This window comes from Gobio gobio (assembly GCF_949357685.1).
Source record: "Gobio gobio genome assembly, chromosome: 7".
NCBI lineage: Eukaryota > Metazoa > Chordata > Actinopteri > Cypriniformes > Gobionidae > Gobio > Gobio gobio.
Genome location: NC_137103.1, coordinates 23,566,158 through 23,587,641, shown reverse-complemented (window position 1 = coordinate 23,587,641; position 21,484 = coordinate 23,566,158). Strand labels below are relative to the sequence as shown.

General features: G+C 38.1%; 1 protein-coding gene across 1 annotated transcript in view; it reads right to left on the bottom strand.

Moving 5' to 3' along the window:
• Positions 1–21,484, bottom strand: part of st6gal2a (ST6 beta-galactosamide alpha-2,6-sialyltranferase 2a) — a 99,875-nt gene that overhangs the window by 29,592 nt on the left and 48,799 nt on the right. The window contains exons 2-3 of the mRNA XM_079821024.1: positions 15,030–16,015; positions 1,247–1,344 (exon numbers count right to left, since the gene is read on the bottom strand). Coding sequence (XP_079677150.1) covers positions 1,247–1,344; positions 15,030–15,945 — 1,014 coding nt within the window. The 5' untranslated portion in view covers positions 15,946–16,015. The remainder of the gene's footprint in view (positions 1–1,246; positions 1,345–15,029; positions 16,016–21,484) is intronic.

The following is a 21,484-nucleotide window of genomic DNA, read 5'->3' as shown; positions in this document are numbered from 1 at the left end:
GTAATGGAAACGCGGCTAGTGACAGGAAATACCTTTATAATCTTAAAAAAAAAAAAGTATATTCATCAAAATAATCCTAAATAAAAGCATCAGTTTCCACGTTAAATATTTAGCAACATTTATAAGAGTTGAGCAGCAAAAACTATTCTAAGTTGTAATATTTCACAATATTGCTGTTTTTACTTGTCTGGCTATCACCAGACCAAGCTCAATTTAAGATTGAACATAATTGGTCTGGGGAGTCTGCTGTGTATTTTCTACTGCACAAGAGGCGTGATAAACAAGCATAAACTAAATGACTCTGATTGATTGAAGGACTATCCAATTGCGTACAGACCACAAGAGGGCAGCGACCCATCGCTTCTCTATACGTCATCGCGTTAAACCCGCCAATAGCGTGCCAGGTGGATAAGCCAGTCTGTGATTGGTTCCCGCAAAAGTGTAACAGAAGCAGTAGAAATTAATGTACAGGTTTCCAGACTGAGTTGCAGGGTGAAATCAAATCGCCGGCAGATCAGGCTGGGTTTACCCAGTCTATGTTTTTACTGTATTTTTGATCAAATAAATGCTGCCTTGGTGAGAATAAGAGACTTTACACAAAAATGTTAAGAACATTTTACCAACCCCAAACTTTTGAACGGTAGTTTACTGTACATTTTGAATACGCAGATATGTGAATATTTGAGAATGATGGGGAGGGGAAGATTTGATTATCAAAAAATAATGCCTTAAATTCAGTCTGTTCCCCATAAAAGCTGTTGAATGACTTCAGAGGACTTGCAATACAGCACATTAATCGTTTTGACCACTTACATTTAGGCTTTATGGGGCTTTTTTGTTCCTTTTTAGAGCCTGACAGCTCATGGTCACAATCTTCAAAATAGCTCCTTTCAATTCCAGTGAACAAGGTGCACACAGGTGAGAAAATGGCCAAGATGTCATTTTTGAGTGAACTTTTGAGACACTAATTTGCATTTCCCATCCGTTTCCCATTGATCTGTTCATTCATGAAAAGTGTCAAAGGACCCAGCACATTCGACAACTTCTCTGGCAGCGTGGTTTCGGTTTGTTTACCCGGTGAGCATGTGTCCACTAGGACATGATGACTCAGATCTAGCTGAAAACCCACACACAGGCGGAGGACAAGCCAGAGGGTGTTCAAATGAGACCTGCTTTAATTATGAGGCTGATTCACTGAACGTCACAGCACTACCAGAGTGAGCTGAAAACATCAAACGCAGCTCACCTGAGAGTTGATGATGCGCACGGTGGTTTTATTCCCAACGTCTCTTTCATAACCCTTGGTAGGAGCTGTATTAAATCGCAGCACTGCGTCATGGGAGTCTGGAATTACAAAAAAAAAAAAACATACCTCAAACTGAGTCATGTTTAAAAGAACAATGAATGAACAAAGACATTTCCCTCCTGCACATCTTCAGATAACAACAATACAAACCAACATGTCCTAAGAGGGAAAAAAAGCCCACTAACAACAACAACTATGATGAGGAAAACAAGTCAATTTCTTTCTGAATGAAAGGCTTTATAAGCAAAAAGGCCGAAAATGCATTGAGGACACATGTACAAGAGTGCATTGTTGGAAACGTGAGGGCGCAGTGGCCAGTGATCAATAAGAATGCGCAGCGCTGGTAAACATGTTCCTCACACTGCTCAAGTCTGTAATCTGTTGTTAGGAACTGTGCAAGCAGCTTGTTTAACAGAGCACAAAGTCAGAAGCCATTTATTACTGGGTTGACCTCCGGGGGCTTTTTATTGATTGGATATCTTCAATTTAATCTGCCATGTGATTGAGTGACTTTAAAAGGTCATATTAAGTTCACTCAAAAATATGAGAACTGCCCTCCATTGTGGCTTTCAAATGTCATTCGGATTTCCACCTATTCAAAAGGGGTGCATTACATATATTCGGTTATGAGACCGCTGAAAATCAAAATGGTGTTTGAAACGAAATTACAATTTTCTCCCTCTCTGTCTCTCCCTATATATTTGACATCATCCTAAAATTAAATTAAATATATATTTTTTTAAATTAAATGTAGTATATACAAAAAAATTTTTGTTTAATTTTCATTTGTTTAAATATTTTTTAAAGTATTAGTTGTTATTAGCTATAAATAATTATTCATATTAAATTAAACTATATAGGCTAAATGTTTATGTAAGGGATTTGTACATCCAGCTAGTTGTAAATCGCAGAATAAACCTTGACAGAGTGATCAGGACTTGCATCACTCCAAAGGGGTTTATTCTGTGATAACTGGCTGGACTACCCTAATCCATTATCCCGCTTATTACACTGCTACTTGCCACATAAGTAGCAGTGTAATAATTGCGTGACTTCCTGCTGAAGTCACGCAATACTGCCTTCAGATCAGGAGATGCACAAGCCTACAGCGCATCCAGAGCAAACCTGAAGAGGGGCATCAAAAAGGCCAAGCACTGCTACAAGCTAAAGATAGAGGGTCACTTTTCCAACTCTGACCCTCGACGCATGTGGCAGGGCATCCAGGCCATCAGTGACTACAAACCCACCCACTCCACCCCCGCAGCCACTGATGTCAACTTCCTGAACGAGCTAAATCACTTTTACGCTCGTTTTGAAAGAGACAACAGAGAAACTGCCACCAAGCTCAAACCCTCAGCTGACCCACCAATCACACTCTCCTCCACAGATGTCTGCAAGTCACTGAGCCGGATCAGCGCGCACAAGGCTGCTGGACCAGACAACATCCCTGGTCGTGTTCTCAGGGCATGTGCGGAGCAGCTCGCTGAGGTTTTTACAGACATTTTCAACCTGTCTCTTGCCCAAGCAGCTGTACCTTCATGCTTTAAACGCACGTCCATTGTGCCAGTGCCAAAACACTCTAACCCGAGGTGCCCTAATGACTACCGCCCTGTAGCACTCACACCCATCGTCATGAAGTGCTTTGAGCGGCTGGTCCTGGAACACCTAAAAGACTCTCTACCATCCACATTGGACTCACACCAGTTTGCCTACCGCAGCAATAGGAGCACAGAGGATGCCGTTTCCATGGCACTGCACTCTGTGCTCACTCACCTGGACAATAAGAACACTTACGCACGCATGCTGTTTGTTGACTTCAGCTCAGCATTCAACACTGTCATCCCAACCAAGTTAATAGCCAAACTTGGAGACCTGGGCATCAATACCTCAATGTGCAACTGGATTTTGGACTTCCTAACTGACAGACCCCAGAATGTTCGTTCAGGATCCACCTGCTCCACATCCATCACACTCAACACTGGTGTACCACAGGGCTGTGTGCTAAGTCCGTTTCTCTACTCCCTCTTCACCGCCGACTGCAAGCCTGTGTATGGATCTAATTCTATCGTCAAGTTTGCGGACGACACAACGGTGATTGGTCTCATCAGCAACAACGATGAGACTGCCTATAGGGAGGAGATCCAGCACCTGGCCACATGGTGCGCTGATAATAACCTGCTCCTCAACACCACCAAAACGAAGGAGCTCATCGTGGACTTCAGGAAGGAGTCAAGAGGCACACACGACACCATCCACATCAATGGAATGGCTGTTGAACGTGTCTCCAGTTTCAAGTTCCTGGGGATCCACATCTCGGCGGACATGTCGTGGACGACCAACACCTCCAGCCTGGTCAAGAAGGCTCACCAGCGCCTCTTCTTCCTGAGGACACTGAGGAAGAATCAGCTCTCCTCGGCTATCCTGGTGAACTTCTATCGCTGCGCAATAGAAAGCATCCTGACCAACTGTGTGGCAGTGTGGTATGGGAGCTGCTCTGTTGCGGAGCGCAAGGCACTGCAGCGGGTGGTGAAAACTGCCCAGCGCATCACAGGGACTCCACTGCCTGCCATCGAACACATCCAGAGGAAACGCTGTCTGCATCGAGCTCGCAGCATCCTCAAGGACTCCTCTCACCCAGCCCACAGACTGTTTTCTCTCCTGCCCTCCGGCAGGCGTTTCAGGATCCACCGGACCAGGACCAGCAGACTTAAGAACAGTTTTTTCCCCAGAGCTGTCTCCTTACTGAACTCAAACCCCCGCTGATCCACTCCCCTCATATACTGATAACTCTCCTACCTCACATCCACCTTCACTTTGTTATTTGCACTACCGACTCTTTATTACAGTAACAACTGTTTACTTATTCATTTTGCACTACCACACCGTAACTGGATTATGCTCATTTGCACTGCCGACTGTTATTTACAGTACCTACTGTTTACATTTGTATTTTGCACCGTACTTCTAACTGTAATATGCAATCACTTCCACTGCACTTTTACACTTTTTTTCGGATAGCTTCTGTCCATAATTTATTGCACTACCTTAATCCACTGCCATATTTCTCATTTTAGCCTAACATATCATTGTATACCTCTATCTGTAAAATTCTGTTTATAGTAATAGCCATCTGTATATTATATTATATTCATAGTACATATCCACCTGTAAATTATGTTTATAGTATTAACCATCTGTATATTATTCACTGTACATATTCACCTGTAAATTCTGTTTATAGTAATAACCATCTCTCTATTTATAGACATATTTATATATACTCAGTACATATCCATGTCCTGCACTTATGCAAACGTTGTATATCCTGCACTTGCTGCTATTGCACTTCTGGTTAGACCTAAACTGCATTTCGTTGCCTTGTACTTGTACTTGTGTAATGACAATAAAGTTGAATCTAATCTAATCTAATCTAATAAGTAAGGTAATTAGAATACGTTTTTTTGTTGAAATATTTTATTAGGTCTTTAAACGCAAAACTTCCGCAAAGAAAGCAGTTGCTAGCAAGCGGCAAGTTCAGATGGATAAGAGATATTGATTTGAGATGAAACACAGCTAAGAGGTCATGTAGAGTAACAACACAATATACTTAGGAAGCATGGTACAATAACTAAAAACATTGTGCACAGGCAGATGCCTTAAAATGACTATATATACAGCATTTACTTCCTAAGTATATTGTGCTGTTTCTCTATGTGACCTCATAAATTGCCCCATGGGGACAAATATATACAATATACACAATTAACCAGGTCATGTAGATTATTAATCGCCAAGGGGCAATTTACGAGGTCATAGTAACAGAACACAATATACATAGGAAGCATTAAAATACATTATATTTATTATACAGCTCTGTGGAATACTTGATTCTGATTGGTCAATCGCGCCATCCAGCGGTATTCTCTGATAACAACCGGTAAAAACTGATAACACAGGCTCATCCAGGTAACTGAAGCCAGCGTTATATGCTTGCTAGGAACGGGTTTTTTTGTGTTTGGCAAGTTAATAAAATAATAAAACTCAAATAATTATTTTGTGTACAGTTATGTAGCCTAATGATGTCATCCAGGTATGCTCGCTTTCATACAAAATCATTGAAAAATTGCCACAGCTGCATTTAATCTCAAATCAAGGTCTCTTATCCTCAATTATTTATGTGGTGAAATAATGTGTAATAAGTGGTATGACTGTTCCGTATCTCTTAAATGTCCACCTTGTTTGAACTCGCCGCTTGCTAGCAACTGCTTTCTTTTCGGAAGTTTAATAATAAAATATTTCAACAAAAAAAACTTCAATATTTTGTGTATAAGTATTTACTTATGTGGCAAGTAGCAGTGTAATCAGCGGGATAATGTACATCCAGCCAGTTATCACAGAATAAACCCCTTCAGAGTGACGCAACACCCTAATGCAAGTCCTGATCACTCTGTCGAGGTTTATTCTGCCATAACTAGCTGGATGTACAAATCCCTTACATAAACATATAGCCTATATAGTTTAATATAATATGAATAATTATAATTAAAAACTAATAACAACATCTAACACTTAAAAAAAGATTTAAACAAATGAAAAAAAATAAAAATAATAATAATCAAATAAAATAATTGTATAGAATACATTTAAATAAATATAAAAATAAAAATATATTTAATAAAAATTTTAGGATGCTGTCAAATTCATACTTAAAGATATATTCTAAGACCATGTTTAAAGCAATGCCAAAAGTAATTGTAATGTCTTTTAACCATTACAAAGTTGTGCATCATTTTCTGAATACAAAAGCAATTGCAAAGCCAGTGCTGTAGTCTAAAACAACAGTGCTCTCTAGTGGATGACCACACATATAAATCCAATGCAGACAGAGAGAGAGAGTGAAAGAGAGAGAAAATAAAGTGAATGATGATGAATAGGCTAGTCTTCACCACCGGATGTGACGTGGCAATCTTATGAAAGAAGATTCACCTCCTCATCCATCTCTCAGTTCAGCTCACAAGCCGTTTATTGGCCTTCATCAACTCGCAATATTTTCAATGCAGTAAATTTGAGCTTGACATTGAGCATGTCCCCACTATTTTGACAGGGACATCAATCTCCTGAGAGAATGTGTCGCATCAGGGGAGAAAAAGAACCCACATATGGGTGTGAAAAAGAGAAATGCTGAGAAATTAGACGCAGGATGTGAAAATATATGTTAAAAGAATAGAAAGCCCTCAGAAATGTCACCATTAGTCTGTCATATTACAAACAGTTGCACATTATGTTTATAAAAATAATAATTATTATTATTATATAATTATATTGTGTGTGTGTGTGTGTCTTGTGGAGAGACACTGCATTACCACTAGGTGGCAGAAGACGACCAACAACAACTATAGGGTTCTAGTGATCTCATTTAACTTTGGGTTGGTTCTTTGTAAGTCGCTAACTCAGTTAGCTGGATTTGATTGTTGACGATTTGGCATGATCTTGGATTGTTTGGTTCTTCGAAGCTCATTCTGGACTTGCTGTCATAGCAACAGGTCCGTAAAATCAAACCTGCTCGTGAGCTGCTTATTTCATGTAAACAGGATTAGATTGCATCTTGAGGTGATACTTAAAATCAGCCCCAGCAGTGCATTACTGAACCAGGGGCAATAATAATTTTAAATAATAATAATAATATAATAATAATAATAATAATAATAATAATAATATAAAAATGTATTTGAAAATAATATAAAATATATAAATATATAAAATAATGTTGTGTATAATACACAGCCACTTTATTTGTGATGGAATAATTACTTTATAATTGTATTTGAAGTTTATACAGATATTGTACAGTTAATCTGAGCCTTGCATTAATTTGAGTGATGACGGATTATGGAAGTGGCTTGATACAGCACAAGAGATGCAGAGAACTTGATCTTGAGAAACTTTAATACCGTCATGTAACAAATCTGCTTCAAATTTAATACAAAATTAAACGAATTGCTAATTACAACATTGAAATAAAACCGTAAAGGGTGTACAAATACTATAAAATCGTGAATATAAATAATTGGGAATCATGTTTAAAAAAAAAAGTGCACATTTAATTGATCGATTATAACTTTTTTTCGTTGGTTTGGTCGTTTGGCTGTTACCTTATAAAAGGTCCAGAAATGTGTTTTTTTTTTTTTTTTTTTGTCTTTTTTGTCTTTTTTTTTTTTTTTTTTTTTTTTGTCAAGTTTTTTTGCCAGGTGGCTTTTTTAATGATATGATGTCACGTTGCTGTCTTGCCGCCAGCCAATCACTGCATTGCTGATCGTAGTTTCGTGTATCGATGCATCTGCCCTCTTCAGTGAACAAGAAAAGTAAAGACAACTTAATCCAGGATTTTAATCCAATCTGCAAATTCGTTTGAAGAACCAAGTTAGCCAGAGATCAGTATCACGATTAGAAGATCTGAGATCTGTCAAATCATCTCAGATGTATCAAGCGAGGTACGAAGAACGGACCCCAGACCTTTGACAGCACCTACTTTGCATGTTGGTCAGATGGTCTCTTCATGTCTATCACAATAGTTTTCACAAGACGCTGAGGTACTGCTGCTGCACTTACAGGAAAACACTTTTGAACACATTGGGCCCTATTTTCACGATCAGAGTGCATGCTCTGAAGCGCATGGTGTACTTAGGTGATAGCCCTATCACCTAATGACTACAGCCCCATTGACTCTCTATGTAAATGCATTGATTAAGTTAACAGTTGGATGTGCCAAAACTTTCTTCAGTTAAACAAAGACAAAACTGAAATCACTACATTTGGAAACAAAGATGAAATTCTCAAGGTGAATGCATATCTTGAGGCTAAAGGTCTATAATCAAAAAATCAAGTCAGGAATCTTGGTGTGAGTCAGACCTGAGTTTCAGTAGTCATGTCAAAGCAATAACTAATCAGCTTACTATCTGCTGAAAAATATTGCAAGAATTAGATGCTTTGTTTCCAGGCAAGACTTAGAGAAACTCGTTCATGCTTTTATCACCAGCAGGGTGGACTATTGTAATGGTCTTCTCACTGGCCTTCCCAAAAAGACCATTAGACAGCTGCAGCTCATACAGAACGCTGCTGCCAGGATCCTGAGCAGAACCAGAAAATATGACCATATCACACCAGTCCTCAGGTCTTTACACTGGCTTCCAGTTACATTTAGGATCGATTTTAAAGTACTATTACTTGTATATAAATCACTCAATGACCTAGGACCTCAATACATTGCAGATATGCTGATAAAGTACAAACCCAACAGATCACTCAGATCATCAGGATCAAGTAAATTTGAAATACCAAGGGTTCACTCAAAAGGAAGGAGAGTCTGCTTTTAGCTATTATGCCAGTCGTAGCTGGAACCAGCTTCCTGAACAGATCAGATGTGCTCCAACAGTAGCCACTTTCAAATCCATACTAAAAACACATCTGTTCAGCTGTGCATTTACTGAATGAGCTGTGCCACTGTACGTCCGACTGATTGCACCTTATCTTACGCATTTACTGAATGAGCTCTGTGCTTTGTCCGAACTGTTTGCACTTTAATTATGTGTTTCAATTTAACCCGGTTTTATTTTAGTTTTAATTATGCTTTTTATTTTATTTTTTGTATTATTTTTTTATTTTGTTAAGGCTGTCTGGGTGGAAGAGGTTGAGAGATGGGGGAGCGATAAATCGAAATCCCTCCGGCGCGAGGACGATCCGTTTAGATCTGCTCTGAGCCTCTGACGGATAGATCTGTATAGCCTTGGTGGTAAGAGGAAGGACCGTGTAGATCCGCTCTGACGGTCGAACAAAGTAGAGATAGCCCAGGTGTTCCTGTCCAGGAAGATTTGTCTGTAAGGGTAATGTTTAAATGCACAGTTACCTGACAAATATTTTTTGAGTACTCCCTCCGGTGCGAGGAAGACCCGTTTAGATCTGCTTTGACGGGTAAAACATCTAGAGAACGCCCTCAAGTTAGGCCAAGAAGATTTGTCTGTAAGGGTACTGTCTAAACGCACAGTTACCTGACAAATATTTTTAAAGTAAACCTGACTCTCCATTTTCTTCCACCCCAGATAGGGGATTTCATATTTATTTTTTATTCTCTTTTAAATCCTATTATAACTGTTATACTATATATATTTTAATTTCATTCACTTATGACTATTTTAACTTCATTTCTGTGTAAAGCACTTTGAATTGCCACTGTGTATGAAATGTGCTATACAAATAAACTTGCCTTGCCTTACTTAGGCCGTCTCCGAATACACTTTTGCTAGTTTAATCGACGGAAAACACTTTTGATAGTTTAACGGAAAAAAATGGTCCAAAAGGGTTGTACCTAGTCTCTTAATGATTAATGGGTGTGTTTTGGGCGTAACGTACAATAAACCAATCAGAGTCTCATCTCCCATTTCCTTTAAAAGCCGGTTGCGCTTGCACCGTGGCGAATTCGCTATTTACATGGCGGAATTTGTGAGCGGAAAGACTGAACACTTCTCCAGAGAGGAATCCTTTTATTTTTAATATTTAAATGTTTATAACATTTTTGTGTGCTGCTGCGCGTGAGTCCCTGTTTGTGTAAAAAGCAAAGTGTGAGCATTGCGCACCTGCAGGCGCATTGTGCCGGGTGTACGATAGGGCCCTAAAAGTCTGTTTGATATCCTATTCAGTTAGTCCATACTCAAAGGAAATGCAATTTAGCAGGATACTAATAAAGCTTACAAGAATATTGAAGCATTATAATAATTTTCTCTACTTGGTGGCAGCTTCACTGAAGTCAGAAAAAGGTTGCAATCATGGCTACTGCATTTAGTTTTAACTGTAGTATCTATAATTGTGCCAAGAAATGAATTACTCAATCTACCCTAAATAATGATGCGACAGCCTTTGCAAATAGCCATACAGAAAATACTGGAAGAAAATAATGGGGAATGTGTACAGATTATGCAATAAAAATTTGCACATTTAAAAATAGAAAGCACAGACCTTTTAAAATAAATAATTTTCTGATAAAAACTCTCCTTTTTTTTTTTTTTTAATTGTTACATATTAGGATTAACTAATCAACTAGTAAAAAAAAAAGATTATACAAAATAAGAACTATTACTATTTTAATATTTTACTGTAATATAAAACAATATAAAAAAATTACAGTACTATATTTATGGCTTTCTTAAATTTATTTATTTTCAAAATGTTAAAGTCACCATAAATCAATATTTACTTTTTTTTAATGGAATATTGCAGTATTTATTATAAAATGATTTATCCGTTCACATCATTCATTTTAGAAAATCCATATGCTTCCATAATCTTTAATGAAATTAACTTCTCCTCTCTCTTGCAGTGACATCTCTTCTCTTTTGACGTGTTTACTGGCGCAAAGTTGGGATTAACCGGTCACTTACATGAACCACAACAATCCAATCAATTCGTGATGGACAAAATGGTGCTTCCCTACACTGTTTTTTTTTTTCCAAGAAGCCTTGTAACTGGATATATGTCACAAATAGGCATGTGCCGGTATCAAATTTTCATGTTGCGATTAATTGCTGAAGCTTTTATCACGGTATACGGTATTATCACGATGTTTAAAAAAAAGTTGCAAAAAAAGTGTTGTCATACTATAACAGGTTTAAAAACTTTCTTATAACAAAAGAACCAAACATTTAAATACAATAAAGCAATACACAAAAATGTATAAAGTAAACAAATATTTGAAACAGATTAAAGTGCTAAAGAATTATAAAGAACAATAGGTAACACTTTACATTAATGTCTCGCCAGTTAATGCATTAACATTAACAAAGAGCGAATAGCTACATTTTTACAGAGTTACTCTTCTTTGATAATGTTAGTTTAAAAAAGCAACTGTTAGTGTAAGCTCAGGTCCATTAAATAATAGTTACAACTTTTGATTTTAATAATGTGTTATTAAATGCTGAAATGTACATTTAACTAAGATTAATACATGCTTTAGAAGTATTTTTCATTGTCAGTTTGTTAATGAATGAACTAATGTTAAATAATGGAGCCATATTGTAAAGTGTGTGATTGAACAACAGTCAGAACATATTCAAACAATATCTAGGGCATGTCATTTAAAACTTAAAAAAAAAAATTTAAGTTTGAAAATGACTTTAAGTCTTTAAGTATTAGGTTATGTGATGACGATGACGGGATTGTGGTTACTGGGGAAACGGCTGTATTTCTGCTGTTCCGTCAGCGCCCTCTGCTGTCTGAAAGTGAATGTGCACTTCAGTGCGTCTTCAAGACTTCCGCCATGTGCTCGGCTCATGAACGGTCTGTCACAATAGGGAAGAAAAGACGCAAGCAGTGATGCGTTTTCTTTTTCCTCAGAACTGCTTAGTAAATTTACCCAGAACTATTAAACACTGCGTGCTGACTGATAAACATGCTGTATGCTCTTAATTCAGGAAATTGCGTAAGAAAGTTAATCTGATTAGATTTTGCAAGAAAACACACTTTCCGTGTTGGTGAACAATATGCATAAGAGATTTAGCAAACAGACTGTGGGTGCCTTGTAGGCGTTTCGTCTGAGACTGGGATGGTAGACATTTAGACCTGAAAAAAAGGAAACAGCCGAGAGATTGCACAGGATCTTATATGATAGCGGTGCTAATGTGAGTCAAAGCTGAAATATTTCTGCTGATAACTGGAAACAACCAAGTGATGAACTACGGTGTTAATACCAGACCAGCATTTCTCAAACAAAACTAGTTTAGATGAGCAGGAGACAGACTTATCGAGGGCCCTGGCAGATCTGCTCTTGGCTGCGCTGTGGATTTGCTGGCTCTCTGGCTCGTCCTTGAGAACATTTGGAGGGCACACTAGGTTGGCACGGCTGATGGGAAATGTTTAGACAAGACAAGCAGAATTTAATAGACAGGCTAAAGAGGCTGTGGAGATGTATAACCTGATCTAAACTGGCCTCAGTCTAGATTAAAATGTAAGAAAAATCTATGTAAGCCGTACTCAGATATTGTGTGTGAACTACTACTACACAACTAATGCAAATTTATTTATTGTTAAATTTATTTATTGTTATTTTATTGTGAGATTTTACCTTACCTCCGACTGTTGCCGTACCCCTTCTAGCCACAACTCTTCTTCTCCATTTTTAGTGTATTTCTGTGGCAGAATTACAGTGCCACATACTGGCCTGGCATGTATACTACATCGTTTTGAGCCGTTTTCATGCTCTCGTGTGTACGCAGATATTTCTTGAAACAAGAAAAAAAAAAAGATCGGATAGGGAAAGTTCTGGCTTCGTGTGGACGGGGCCTTAGTCCACTTAAATCCTGTCCATCTTACAATAAATTGCAAGCTCGGATTCAGATTCGCCTCCATTCTACATTTGTCTCTTTTTTGTTAACCCATTACACTTGGATGTGCGTCACAAAACGGAATAAATAATCTAAAGCTACTTCTATTACACCAAAACTTTTCAGTAGTTCAATGGACTATCAGACTCCAGCCAGAAGAAGAAAAATACGCCACAATAAAAACAACAGAAGCTACAGTAAGCCAAGATGGCAGATGGCCACTTAATAACGGCAATAAACTAATAATATACACTAATTCTACTAGCATATTATTACCATCATAATCATAGCAATAAAACAATATATAAATATTGAAGGATAAGAAATTGCCCCACAGGGAAATTTAGTGATATTTAGTGCAGCTATGAAGCGAGAATGAGAAAGCCCTTGAGTACATTAAGTACAAATGTTGAAGAGATGGTTAGAAAGCATCCACCTTAAATGATTTTGAAACGATTTGTGTCATCTCTAAAGGATTAAAATCACCAAATGTCTTCATGAGACAGCACAGTCACCATTATCCTGAGTAACAATACATCACCATGGAAACGCTTTCCTCTGTGCCCACTACCGCTCTGCCACCATAGGTGCCAAAGCTGGAAGAATCCGGGCTCTTTGTGTGCCCTGTGATACTTGTGATTATGTAACCGTAAAGGGCATCAGTATCCCACTGATTCTTTCAGAGAAACTGGCATCACCACGGAAACCAAAAGAGAAGAGAATGAGAAACGGTTCCTAAACCCAACCAAAACAAAACGTTTCCAAAATCCCAACCTCTCTTCACAGGCTTCTTGAAAAAGACTAATTTCAAATCTTTCAGGAGACTCTTCTGGGAAGGCTGAATGAGGACAGCTATTCTACCTTTGAAGCAAGGACGGATAAGATAACAGATAATGGAAAAGTAGTGGTCGACCAATATACAGTATGGCTGATATATCGGCTGATATTATGCTTTTTGTTTAAAACTTATTATCGCCGATGCATTTTTCTTTTTTGAAAATGGTAGTGCTGTTTTTTTTTATTTTGACAGCACTACCAGCGCCTGAGCACACAGAGCTCCCATTCTCCATCTTCCTTAGATTAAAATCTAACACGTGATTGGATAGAACAGTTAAAAAAATAAAGTAAATATAGGAAAATACGAGAAAACCTTTATATTATTAATAATAAAAATACAAACACTATAATACCTACTCATCTACCATCAGCATTCAAAAAATACACATTTATATAATTTAAACAATTCTTTGAACTGTCTAGGACAAAAAAAAAAGAAAATATTAAGCCATTGACAATTTCCCCGTTTGAAAAGCAATATTTCAGACTCTGAAATCTGATTGGTCTAAGACAATCTATAACACTTGACAACCATAAACAGCTTTTCATTAAACGGCTGTTAAGACCAATAAGAAGGATGAACCACTATTAAATCTCTGTACAGTACTGATAAGATGATAATTATTCGCATTATAGTTTATGAAAGATAACAGATAAAAGGCTAACATCAAATGTCTATAGTATTCGGTTTAAATAAATACATTTAAAAAAACTGTGAAGTGAATTTAGGCATCATAATGCACAGTATGAAAAACACAGAGTATAAGATTTGGCAAGCTTATTAAATCAAGGTTTTTTTAAGGATAAAAAAAAAAAATCTAAAATAAAAAAAAGTTAACATTAGCACAATATCCAATAAATTGTAATAAAAAAAACTTCTAATAATGCAAATATGGTACAGCAATATGATAAATCAATAATAATAATACTAATTTATATAGCATCTTAAAAGCAAGTTTTATATATTTTACACAGACAAAAAAAAAAAATCAAGAGTAAGCAAGCATGCATAAGAAAATAAACTCAAATCCTAAAAAAAGTTAAAATGATCCTTAAAAAAAAAAAAAAAAAAAAAAAAAGTGTTAAAGCTGCTGTCCGTAATTTTTTTTTGTGTTCAAGATTTACAAAAAATGATATAATGAGAATGTACAACATAAATGATACCCTGAATCATTATGGTACACTTATAAGAAGTGTTTATGTTGGGACCATTTCAGACCGTTCAGGTAGGAACTGCTGCAGAGGAGCACAGTCCCAGCGTGATTCGCCATAGACATAAACAGAGAGAAGTAGCTCTGGCTGCAATGTTCTTCCGGAAGACGCATGCAGTTCTGTTTATTAACCGCTAGAGCGCAAAAAGTTACGGACTGCAGCTTTAAGTTGTGATTATAAATAAATTATATTGTTCATCCATACCAATAAGCCACTCATATATTTTGAGTATCATTTTCAGGTAATACCTACAGTAATAAAATGAGTAAACATCCTTAACCAAGTTAAAAATCTCTGCCACTCACCAATCTCCTTGCCGAGTCCCGAGTGGAGCATGGCTCCGGCAGAGGTGACCACAGCGCAGGTCTGGAAGCCTGGCCCGTAGAGCTGGGTTAAGGGTAATGCAGGTACAATTTTCCGCCAGCCTAAATTGGAGAAAGGCTTCTCGGCCCCATCTAAAGTTCGGACCTTCTGCCTCTTTTTCAGCTCGCACAACACCTGTAGGCCGCTCTGTTGCGCCTTCCGGTGCCCCCTGTAGGCCACGCCATGTTTATTATTATTCAGGTAGTCTTTCACAGCCCTCTGCAGGCGTGGACTGAGCATGCCTACGGACAATCTCCCTTTCCACAGACCGTGCACTACAGATTTTGATCTGGGAACGTAGTACTCGTCCGGATCAGAGTCCTCATGCCTTGACGCCCGTTTGTTTGTCCTCCTCCTGCCCTCGTCTCCTTCTTCATCTTCCTCTTCCCCTCCCAACACCTCCTCCTCATCTTCTTCCTGTTGAGTTGAATCCTGGTTGTACTCTTGTCGCTCACGGTTGCGACTCACGGCGGCCGATCTCGAGCCCACATCCTGGGTGCCGAACGCGGACCAGGCCGCCAGGCTCTGAAGGTCGGGATAAGGGTAGGCCTCCTGGCTGAGCGGACTAGGTTGGGGGTCGGCACTGGGGTTTTCCTCCTGGCTTTGCTTCTGTTGGGTGTTGCTGGAGGCGGAGGGAGTGGAGGAGGTGGCCAGTCCTAAATGGGTGGTCATAATGGTGCGGGGGTTGCCCTGGAGTGAGGTCAGGCGGCGAGTGTCTGTGTAGGAGAGAGCGGCAGCGGAGTGCGGGTCGTCCACTCGTGACTCCATGAAGTAGGAGAGGAGTGCCAGGAACACCAGCACCCAGACCAGCATGAGGCCGAGGGTGAGCCTCCGCCACTGTTTCAGACTGGACTTCATCTTCTAGCAGTCCTCCCAGCCGCACGCCGCTGCACTCCAGACCCAACTGGGAGAAGGGTCAGCAGAATGCCTACAACAGGACAGGACATTCTTGTTAAAAAATAAATAAATAAATAAATGCTTATTCATGGGAATAATTTTAGAATTTGATGATAAACAAATTACTATTTACGATTGCGCAACAGTGACTTATTGCGAGACTATACTTTCAATAAATTGGATTAAAAAGGGACTTGACAAGCTGCGTAAAACAAACACACCGACACAGTGCCTAGACAGTTACCAATTCTGTCAAAACAGGAAAAACATTCTCTGATGTCGGCTTCCTCTTTCCTTTGAGAAAAGGTTCCCCTGAGACCACTCATCATACACTGTTAGTTATCTGTATCGTTTCACTATTCTCTGCAGATCTCAATTTAGACATGAGAACACCTGCTGTCATTACACTTTCCATTTCCATTGTTACTGTAACACATTGTGGAATAGAAACCAACTCAGAACAAAAAATATATTTAGGCCTAAATTTAAGATTTATGTATTTAATTGCATATAAAATTACAGTTTCAACTTAATGTGATGCATATTTCTCAGTCAAGAAAAGGTATGATTTCTGTAATAGTACTGCTAAAACGTACATGTTTTAAATACACAATTACCAGGTTTATTTATTTATTTATTACAGCCTAATATACTTGCTGGCAAATAAAAAAAAAAAATATATATATATATATATATATATATATATATATATGCCAGTTTTTTCACATGGGATCAATGTCAAAATTGTGGCCAGTGAAAATACTGAGTGACTAGCAACTTTGGAAAACCACTAGCCACAGTTGCTGGTGAGCAACACACACACACACTGTCTTCTAAACTAGCCTAAGCTGATTTTCGGGTCTTAGCTGGTCTCTTTCAGCTTCGTGAGTCCCTTCCTTGAGGACACACACACACCACCACACCACACACAGGTTTTTTCAGTTCTGTTATGACTGTGTACTCTTGCCAGAAATGTTTGGGTAGAAAAGGGAAGTGAAGTGGATTTCCCAACCTGACATTCACATTCACTGGTGTGGTGAGACGTGGTTGGAGAATGTAAATTCTCAGTGGCCAACTTTAAAAAATCCCATTTGGACTAGTCAGTGCACTTGCAAAGTGCAAAGTGCATTGTTCATATCACTGTGTATACAAGTCCTGAGGAAACTTAAACATATGGTAATGGCCGTTTCGTTTCCGACACACGCTGTAAGCAATCGTCCAATCACAGCAGACTGGGACGTCTGACCAATCAGAGCAGACTAGGTTCTCGGAAAGGAGACCGAATTCTTTATTGAATATTTCACATACTGTGATAAAAGCGATGCTGCTGCAATGTATACTATGAGAAAATGAAAGCGTCTTTGACCTTGGATGCAAGTAAACCTTTAGTAGGAGACCTCAAAAAAAATTAGGAACCATTAAAATAGCATATTAGGTGAACTTTAAAGGAATATTTAGGATCCATCCAGATACACCAAAGGTTTCATTTATGGGGTTGTTTCAAATATTTGCATTCGCATGACGCAAATACACGTAACACCAATCATTGTGACAAACGCTTAAAAAAATAACTATGTAAAATACATGCAACATTAAAAAACGTGATGGCAAATATGAACTGTTAAGCCAAATCGCATCGCTAAACCCTTATTTAACATATTCAAGTTACGAAAAAAGCGTAACTGGAGACGAAGACGTCGGACATAATGTAAGCGTTTTGAACTGCGAGAGACATTACACTTTCTTTGTAAGTTGAATATTGAAGGTGATCCGCCGGAAGCTAGATAATTTACTTTATATCGTGTTAAATATGGATATTTTTCTTACACAAACCCATTGATTTGCTTCAGAAGGCCTTTTTTAACCCCCACAGAGATATGTGGATTACTTTTATAATGGATGGATACACTTTTTTTCAGCTTCAAATTTTGGGCTCCCATTCATGCCATTATAATGCTTGGATTAGCCAGGACATTATTTTTTTTACAGAACTCCGATTGTATTCGTCTGAAAGAGTAATGTCATATACAACTAGGATGGCTTGAGGGTAAATCATGGGCTAATTTTCATTTTTGGGTGAACTAACCCTTTAATGCACATGCATGTTGTGAATAACTCTGTACAGCAGGTAAAGACAATGTGTCTGCATCTCCATAATAACATTAAAACACGTGCCTTTTTTTGATGTGCCCCAGTACTGATGAAAGGCTACACACACCTCAGTAAGCTGCAACAAAAATAGTCTTTGTATTTATTATGATTATTATAGTAATATAGAAATAACAAATGATAGTAATATACTAATAACGACTCTCTATTGCAGGTAAAGTCATTTTGTTTCTGTATATCCATAATATGAAAACATTAGGGCACTTTTTTGATGTGCCCCAGTACTGTTGAAAGACTACAAACTCCCCAGCAAGTCACAACAAAAATAGTGTTTGCATTAATTGTGATTATTATAGTAATCTACACACAGCGCAAAAAGACTTTGAGGTGTTTTCATTGACTTGATCAGTGAGGGTTTGGCAAGAACCAACATACTATCAGAGTACACCAAAGCCTGTCATTTACTTCTTAAGAAAAATAAGATGTTTTTAAGAACTTTATATAATTGCATTAAGGACATTCTTAAAGTGTGGTCAAATTAGTGAAGTTTTGTGGGCTGCTTTGTTCCTATTATCAAATGTGTAGCAAAGTATGAAGCACTGTGTCATGATCACCAGTGAGAGAGCCGTGATTTACCATCAGGGCTTAAAAACGGAAAAAAATATCAATCGGTTCACTCAGAGCAGAATCGATATTATAGCGTTTTAGTTTTTGCGTTCCTCAATAAACATTACTGTTCCAAAAACGGTTTGATTTGAAAAAAATCCCGGTTAATAACGTTATTTTAATTTAGCCTATACTTTAAACAAATATGTATAAATATATTAATTTTCACTCAATAATAGGCCTAATATAACGCATGGTAATTAAACTTGAATATTTATTTCATAACATTTTTAAAACCACAACAGAAATACATGCATTAATTACAAAGCATAAACAGCGGGACAAATATTGACCTGTTTTAATGGAGCGTTAGACAATCTAAAGTGGCCCTCTTATGCCTAATTCTTTTCAGAAGAGTGATAACATTCTTTGTACATAACGTTTTTTCAACACGACTTGTTTTAAAAATTGCATGAATAAAGAATAAATAAACTGGATAACCATATCTCTTTTTTATATGCACCGTCAACTGCTAATTTCAAAGCAAACACTGCGCAACACGTCCTTGCATCCAAAATCAAATTCAGTCAGCTAATAAAGCTTGATCATTTAAAGGTGAACTATGTAGGATTTTTGCAGTAAAAGATCCAGAAACCACTAGGCCAGTGTTATATATTTTGTTCAGTTGAGTACTTAGAATATCCCAAATGTTTTCAACTATTTGTAAATCGTGAGAAAATTGCTATTGTAACCAAGGAACTGGGACGTGTGAGCTATGCGTGTGAGGGAGTCGCCTGTCGATTGCGTCATATCTGCGTCACCGTCGGTTTCAGGTTTTATTTAGTGAAACACTTTACTCTCACTGCAGTGTGAACAAGTGTCATAGCAGCCGCCGAGCGAACGTCATAACTTCCTTTTCAACACACTCAGATATATCTAATACGATAAACAGAGTTGCGTTACCTCAAACTCATGACTGGAAAAGAGGAAGTGGCGCCGGCAACCGTGTCATAATAAAAGTCCCGCCGGCGACTATGCCATAATAACAGTCCCGCTCTTCAATCGCTCCTGCGGCCTTGCTCAGCTCCACAACACTCGGTCCTGCTCTGCTTCAGACTACAGTAATGTTAATAATCGCATCCATGAACATGATTTCTGCCCGAGTCCTATCCTGACTGTTTTCCACTGGCTGTGAGGTGAAGACCACATGTCCCGAGATTCTGCGCTCAAACGTGCCGTCATCAAACTACGCCTTTGTTTTGAACAGGCGACCTCTAGTGGACGGAAAAGTTACATAGTGTAGCTTTAATGCAATATAGCATACCATTTACGAAGCATCAACCGTCTATATAGAAAACATTGACCTGTCCTGTATTGGCAATCTGAAAGACTATAGGAAAAATGTTTGATAGATGCTAACCTAAGTTACTTGGATAGGCTTAAACGGAATCCATAAACTAGCCTAAATCAGTCTATTTGAGCTTAAAGTCCATACTGCTTATTTAAACGTTCGAAAACAATGTCCTCCAATACCTGCACATTCATTGTAGACCTCAGCGGGGAAAGAAATGTACTTGAGGCATGAAAATGCGCGCTCATACTGACTTGCGTTACCGGAAGATTCATAGATGACTGGTGCGCGGGCATTTCACTCACGCTTGATCCGTCAACGTCACATGCTCTACTACTCTATTCATGATTGGTCACAGCCAAATTAAAATATTAAAGAGAACGATAAAATAACGTTATTAACCGGTTAATGGTCATTTCAAATTAAAGTTTCTGTTCAGAACGATTCAAATTGATTTTGATTTCGTTTTTGTTCCTCTTAAAATTTCGTTCGTTTCCGGTTTTCGTTTTCGTTCCTTGAACCGGTTCAGAGCCCTGATTGCCATACTATCTCAGACAACATTTCCCATAATCTTTTGCCCGGATTTATCATCTCTGATTACATTCACCTGTGTCTCATTACCCTTTGTTTACCTCACCCTACATAAGCCTGGTTATCTCAGTCATTATTTACAAAGTCTTGTTTAATGTAAGTGCAATTCTGAGCGTTCACCCTGGTTTCTTGTCTGTCGGTTTTTGGATTACCTGCCTGTTCTTGGATTACTCTTTTGCCCGTGTTCCCTGCCTTGTTGTGTTTGTTTGTTTGGACAGCCTGACTGTGTTTTGACCTTGCCTGAACTCTTGACTACTATTGTGGATTACCCTTTCAATAAAGCTGCGTTTGGATCCTCTACCTCTGTCTCTCGGAGTAGTACCCATTGTTGGGTTTGCATTAATTGTTTCTCTGTAAAATGTTGTGGGTGAATTCCAAAACCGTTTTGAAAGTGACTTCTTAGAAAAGTGTCACTTTCAAAACGACAGCATGGGTTTTGAAATGAGATGGGTTTTGGAATTCACCCACAACATTTTACAGAGAAACAATTAATGCAAACCCAACAAATTTATTTTAAGAAATTATTAAGTCACTTTCACCGCCAGGGTTTTTGATCATTTTCACAATTTTTTATGGCCCATAGAATATTTTGTTGTATGAATATCTGAGCACGCCATATATCAAAAGAGAGATCAGAGAGGTGCTTTTAAACAAAAATATATATAATTTATCCTAGCTTTGTGCATTCCTTTTTTTAATCAACGCTTAAATATGTGTAAGTTTCATATAAAAGCAACATTGAACAAAAAGCTGAGAAAAATCACGTTTTTGTCAAAGACTACATCCAGATATAATTCAGAATGATGATCAAATCAGATGAAGTAGATTGAGTCCATCAAAACC